This window comes from Lolium rigidum, chromosome 7 (genome assembly GCF_022539505.1).
Source record: "Lolium rigidum isolate FL_2022 chromosome 7, APGP_CSIRO_Lrig_0.1, whole genome shotgun sequence".
Lineage (NCBI taxonomy): Eukaryota > Viridiplantae > Streptophyta > Magnoliopsida > Poales > Poaceae > Lolium > Lolium rigidum.
The window spans coordinates 131,904,668-131,911,735 of record NC_061514.1 but is presented as its reverse complement, the minus strand read 5'-3'; the positions used below and the strand labels follow the sequence as shown (position 1 = coordinate 131,911,735).

Below are 7,068 nucleotides of genomic sequence, written 5' to 3'. Positions count from 1 at the left end.
AAGGGACATATATGAGGGTCAGATCGATGTCATTGAAGAACCTCCATCCAAGACATCAAAGCTTAATAATGGTGGATCTAATTGTTCCTCTGTGAAGGATTTATTTGGTTACATGACCCAGGATGGATGAGCTAGATTAGCTTGAGAGTTCAAAATAATAATAAATAAAAAGTAGAATACTTTCTCTTCGTTTAGGGATGACCTGTTTAATACATGCTTCAAGTATCATGTGTGCGTGAACAATTTTTATTTTCCGTGGTTTGATGATTTTGTTATACTTTGAAGTTGCAATTTTTTAATGCTATTATACTTCCCTGAATTGTTGACATATCTCCTATATTACACGTAGTGAATTTTTCTTATATTTATCGGACAACCTACTCAGTTGCCTATTGTACTAAACTTTCTAAAATTTTGCATCTATGGACACATGTACTCAGTTCATTGAAACTTACGTCTGCTTCATGTTCATAACTTCACATAGCACAGGCTAATCTTGCCTTCAGGTTTGCATGCATAAGACTGAATTTTGTTATCTGGTAATTGTTGTGAGAATGGGCTGCATCTGGTACTTTGATAGATTTTCCTCCAATAAGGCATTAACACGTGATGATATTTATCACCTAAGATTACACGTGCACGTGCACAATTACTAGTTACTACAGAAAAAATGCATCATGCCATTCACTTGCTGATGTAGTATGTCTTCCTGTTAAGGAGTTCGGTGGCAATTCACTTGTGGCACATTGATTGGTTATAAATATGCTCCTATATCCTCATCCTTCTTAAGACCAAAAGAACAAAATATGATTTGAAAAGATTAAATCCTATCTTACATGCGCACATTTCATATTCTTGCACATTACAATGTCTTACCTCCCGAATTCTCCCTTCTTCCGTACACGGGCGCGGCCGCCGCGCCTATGATTCCTAGTATTACTTTTAGGGCTGCACTAGCCACTATTGGTCACAACTTTCACTTTTTGACTACTTTTTTCCTGACACATGGGGCCTAGCTTGTGGTGTGCTTTTGCAAGATACATTGTGGAGTGCTCTCTTTGCCATAAGATTGCTCAGTGGGTCCCAGCCTGTGGTGTGGTTTGGCAACATAGCAGGACACTTGGGTACTGTACACTTCAGCCCTTTGATAGGTGTGCTCCTGCAGGCCCCACAAGCTTTCCTTTTTGACCATGAGACTGGGGGCACTTTTAGAAACATCTTACAAAATTGTATGACTGAATTTGTTGACCTAAGAGCTTCAGATAGAATCACTAGAAATGTTGCTTGAGAAGTTGAGATCAAAGCCTCTACCTGCACCCGTTCTTTCAGGACGCAGAATTCGGTGATATTAATCAGCCTGGGAGGCTGGGAGGTTGACTTGATTTGCAGGTTGAATTCACAGATACTAAAAAATGCAAGTACAAAATAAAAGCTAAGAACAAGATGCAGGTGTACTGCATGGAACAGAGCACCATAACACAAGAACTGCAGAAACAGTACCTCGATTTCATTAGCATCACCCAGGGAGGTTGACACAGTAAAAGGTCATATGCATCAACAGACCATCATTACTTTGAATTCTGATTAAGCTTCGGATCCAGCAAATGAATATTGTTTCCATGTAATTTAGAGGACCTAACTAAAAAGAGTAGGTCAAATCTAACCTCTCTTGGCTACTATGCTGATGGCAGTAGGTCACACAATTGGCTACTTTGCTGATGGCAATGCATTGCAGAGGAAGCTATATAGCGTCAGAGGTGGTGACGCTGGCGCTGGCAGTAGCTTCCAGGCATAGGGAGGCCATGGAACTGGCAGCGCCACCATCAAGGGTTCCATCAGGACAGAGCAATCAGAGCAACATGCGCAAATGGGGGATGCCCGCTGGACAAAGCAGTCAGAGCAACATGAGCAAATGTAGCCGGTCTGCCTTCTATAACAATATGGTACGCCTTTGGCGTAATCTCGAAAAGGCAAATAGCAGGACATTGGCTTATGGGCCAGTCATGCCCGGATGCCCCACTGACACCCATAGTGATAGCACATTAACATCATCTTAAGAACTGTCAGGTCTATCTTGAGTGAAGAGAAGTATCCATGTCATAGCATGGTGTATCATTACAACAACAACAACAACAACAACAACAACAACAACAACAACAACAACAACAACAACAACAACAACCAAGCCTTTCAGTCCCAAACAAGTTGGGGTAGGCTAGAGTTGAAATCCATAAGATCTCGAAGCCAAGTCGTGGTTCCGGAACGTGGATAGCTAACTTCCACGCACCCCTGTCCATGGCTAAATCTTTGTCGATATTTCAAACCTTCAGGTCTCTCTTAACGGACTCCTCCCATATCAAGTTTGGTCTACCACGACCCCTCTTAACTCCGCCTATGTTGTCTCAACATAGCCGGTCCCAAGCCCGGGTAAAAGAGGAAGGTTGTGATAGGCGGGGCGAGCCAACGTAAAAAAAACCCAGCCACTCTTATGGAGATGGTGTATCATTCCAAAACAATTTGATGTTATGACGAGTGCCGTGACAGGTACCTTTCTATAGCATCTCCAGTCGCAACATCATTGACATCAGATTCGCTACTAGAATCATATTCTTCATCAGACTTGGATGTATCCATCGTGTTAATATCAGAGAAAGCATTACTAGCCAGATGAGGTCCTTGATCCTTTCCACGATGTTTTAACTCCTCCATTCTAGTGAAGAAGCTTACCCACCATCACCATGAACCAGATCAGTAGTCTCGGATTGTGGTTTTCCATAAAGTGCAACATGCCGATAGTACAGTTCGAGCTCCTTTTTAGATACCGCAATGAAACGTCGAACTGTCTCCAGCGATTGTTCGTATTTTGACTTTTCAAGTGCCTGATGATGAAACAAGACAGATGTCAGTGAGCATTTGAAAAGATGTACATACATATAGAGTCCGCCTTAAGGCTAATATTCACAACTAAATACTGGCACTAAATTGAGCTGTGTTTTTGGATCTATGAACTGGGAACAGGCTGCTGGTACGGTGCTGACATAGATTTTGAATGAATATTAACTGCTAAGCCATGTTCAAGTTTATAACATTAAGCATCTTCCAGTTTACAGTAATATATGTGTTTTGTTGTGTATTAATATAAATTATAGCAACTTGTTGATTATTATTATTTTCTTAGTCTTCTATTGTTGCTAAACATAAATTCTTCGAAGCTACGTTTGTACATGATTATAAGAAAATCATTGCCGTCCATGGACAAAATTCAGAAAGTTAACAAGGTAGAAAAAGTAAAGTGCTCTGCAATGTCTAGTTGCTACTTACTAATTTCCATTACCAAACATCAACTTGAGACAATCCATGGAAACAGACTAAACTAACAACATATCCTACCTACCTTTTTCTTTGACAGTGTATCAATTGGTGACATGACCTCTGGCTGAACATAGTCCTTTCCTCGGTAGAAGACTATGGTGTCATTTCCAACAACATTAATAGGAACACCACCACTCAGTCGAGCTATCTCACTTGCATACTCCTGAATTTGCCCTGGTTTGCAAGGCTTACAGATGACCTTGACAGTCTCATGTTTCTTCCAATGCAAATGCATGTTCAGAATTACACCCCCAAAAACACCCCTCCTTCCAATTGGGACATAATTTGACTTTTTCTGTGAAACTTTCTTCAAATAAAATCTTTCCTCGCCATTGAGATCCTCTGGTTTAGCCACAGGGCCTTGAGCTTTCTCAACCTCATACCTCTTTAGTTTCTCAACCAGCATAGCTTCTTTTAACCGTGCCTGGAATAGACACAACACATATTAATTAATCATCTTTTATGAAATAAAATGATAAATTAAGCACATAGTAGTTAATCACTTAAGTGTTCCATTTAGTTTCATTCAAACAAAGCTAGATATAATGTTTACATAGCCAATCCTAGGTGAGGACAAATCCTCGAAAAGGTATGGTGTCATTACAGACAATATTGACTGGGCAATCACAGTTTCAAATGAACTAACTCTGTTATGACAAAAATAGCTACCAATAAAGCTACACTAAGAAAGCAGAATTCTCATAGGATGAAGTTTGATGATTGAAATATTGAGTAGCAATTAGTAAGTCACATTCATAACATAGAAATAGGAAGGAAGCTATCTCTTTTTGAAGCAAACTGCATAATGCATTACACACTTCAGGAAGAAAGTAACCAATCAAACCAAATAGGCAAAAAAGAAAACAAGGCTAACTTGTTGATACCTTCTCGATCTTGTATTTGAGCCGAGCTTCAGCTGTAGGAAATTTCTGTTTTATTTTTTTGCCCTTGGGTCTGATACGACGTGGATCATTCTTATTGGCCTCCTTCCGCTTCTTCTTTTCCCGTTTTCTCTGAATCTTCAAACGCCTCTTTGTCTGATACCTCCCCTTCTTGGAGGGCTCCACCTCTTCAATCTCAAACTTGGGTTTCCCATCGTCTGACAAAACAAGATTCACTGACTCATAGCTAGCCCATCGAACACCCCATGAATTCAAAAACGGGTAAAAGAGGCTTGAGTATTTGCCAGGGGAAATAACATCAGTTCTGCAATAAGTATAAAAGGGAAATATGAGAACTAGTGAACTACCCAATTCAACATGTCGTGGATAAAATGGGTACTAAATATGAATATGTTATGTCCTATGTCATTGCTAGAGTCTTGATACAATAGTCTGAGTGACCAAGACTCATCAGTGATATAGGTGGCAGAACTTAACAGAAATAGTTTTAATGTAGGTACAGGCATTCAAACTTCTTACAGAATTACTGCACGTAAGCTATGTTATGATTGTACGAACTGCACCGGATAAATTCTACCATTGCATGTTCATGCAATTAGATATAAGTCCTGTCCATGTGGTATTGCTCCACATGGATATGTATGTATGCATTGAACTGAGGAACAGAAGAGATAAGAATGAACCAGACCGTTTCGCTACCTGAGAGCTGGAAGGGAAGGTGAAAGAAGTGTCTTTTGGGATGGACTAAGAAGAGTGAAAGAGGCGGACAACTTCCTCAGATTTTGACGTGACAGTAGACGGAATGCCATTGCTCACTACTCTTTTGACAATGCACAGTGAGAAAATGCCATCTGCTCTAAAATACCAATACCGGACTGCAAGAAGAGTGCAGAACAAGTTATTAGTGTCTGAAATAACAACACTGAAAGAGTTGAGTTCACAAACGGTTTATTTGTTTCAACTGTATTACCAAACAAATGCAACCAATAAAGGCCAACCAAAATCATGCCATATGAGCAGAAGGGCCCCTGAATAATCATGCACGAATGGATCACGAAATGCAGAGATGCTACTCCATGATATCCCACACTAGCTTGATCAAAATCAAGCGTACAAATCGATGTACAATTTAATATACAGAATGCCTAGGGGTGCCAACTGGCGAAGCAAACAATGAACTCGTTCCAAACTTCACATCCGCATAAAGGCTAAATAAAGCTACAGCAGATCGAAGCACGACAAGCGACTGCGAAAATAAAAATCCAGGAAAAATCTATGCATAATGCTCCTGTTTTCAGTTTGAGAGAAGAGACAATAGCCAAAATACCACTAGTCAAAACCGAACATGCCAAAATACCACAAGTGAAAACCAACTTGCCAAAATACCACTGCTCTCTCAGTTTTTCAGTCCAAAATAACACTGCCGTTAGATGTCAAAGAAATACCGTCAGTCAAACCGTCAGTACCCAGTTAGTTTTTTTGTTCTTCCAAAATTACCCCTAACCTTATCTCTTTGCCTCCACAAGAAATCCCCCAGCAGCTCGACCACGCCCGCGCTCCTAACCTTATCTCTTTGCCTCCACAAGAAATCCCCCAGCAGCTCGACCACGCCCGCGCTGACCATGGCGGCTCGACCACGCCGGCGCTGACCTGCCGCACCCCTCTCCCTCTAACCTTCCTCCTCCGCTACCCGTCGACCTCCGCCAGTTGTAGCTGGGCCGGCCGCCGCCCTCCACCACCCGCTGGCCTCCAGCGCTCGTGGCCGCGTGGGTCGGCTGCCCTTCGCCGTAGTTGGGCTGCCCGACGCCGTCCACCGCCCGTGGCCGCGACCGAGCTCAGCTCGGGCACGTCTGCTCGGGCTCGCCCAGCAGTGCTTCCCCCTGCAGGAGCCCTCCATTGTTTCTCTGCTATTTGGTGCTGAAATATTGTGAAGAGAAGTACTGTGCGTGTTGGTTTATTGCTTTTTTTTTTTTTTTTTTTTTTGACTTGCGTGTTGGTTTATTGCTGGAATGCTGTGAAGAGGTAAGGGCACATATGTCTTTCTTGGATGTTGTTACTCTCAGTTAGCGTCTAGTGGTATTTTGGCTAGAAAAAACTGAACTGAGTGGTATTTTAGCAAGTTGGTTTTCACTAGTGGTATATTGGCATGTTTGGTTTTGACTAGTGGTATTTTGGCTATTGTCTCTTGAGAGAACACGAAGATCATCCGCGCTGATGACGCATCACAACAATCATAACGGAACTTTAACAGAGAAATCGTAACGATGTAACAAACTAGAGAAAACATATGTGTCACACTAATCTAGCAAACTGGATCAGCCCTATGCCAACAGAGGTTCGCCTCACCCGAGCCTATCATATCTTCCTTCGGCAACAGTATACTGTTCGGTTTTGCTACTCCTAATATCCGTGGAGATAATTTGTTCGGCAATGAAAGTATTTCCGTGTCTCGTCATCATGTATTTCCAGTTACACAAAGTCCAAGTTAACAAGAGCATTAGAATTAAAATTATACATTGCGAGATTCACCTATTCCGAAGGGCGGCTTGACAACTCTCGGGCAACCGGCGGCGGCGCAGATCGCGCTTCCACGAGGCACGCGCCTTTGGCGGGGAGGAGGATTTCGCGGCGAGGTAGGGGAGGGCAGGGGCAGGAGGAGAAGGCGAGGGGGAGAGGGGAACTGGAGGACGAGAGAGTGAGCCGCCGTCGCCGGCAGGCGGGAGAGCAGAGCAAAGGCAGCGAGCGCACCGGAAGGAGAGTCAGAGTGAGACGCGCCTCGGCCCTAAAGCCCACA

General features: G+C 42.6%; 1 protein-coding gene across 1 annotated transcript; it reads right to left on the bottom strand.

Annotated features, from left to right (window-relative positions):
- Positions 1-2,335: 2,335 nt before the first annotated feature.
- On the bottom strand, positions 2,336-5,918 carry LOC124677135 (CRM-domain containing factor CFM9, mitochondrial-like). Its single transcript, XM_047213135.1, has 5 exons — positions 5,779-5,918; positions 4,974-5,149; positions 4,257-4,578; positions 3,395-3,796; positions 2,336-2,879 (listed from the first exon to the last, which is right to left on the bottom strand). The coding sequence occupies exons 2-5, from the start codon at positions 5,081-5,083 to the stop codon at positions 2,724-2,726; spliced, it is 990 nt and encodes a 329-aa protein (XP_047069091.1). The 5' UTR covers positions 5,084-5,149; positions 5,779-5,918; the 3' UTR covers positions 2,336-2,723.
- Positions 5,919-7,068: the final 1,150 nt, after the last annotated feature.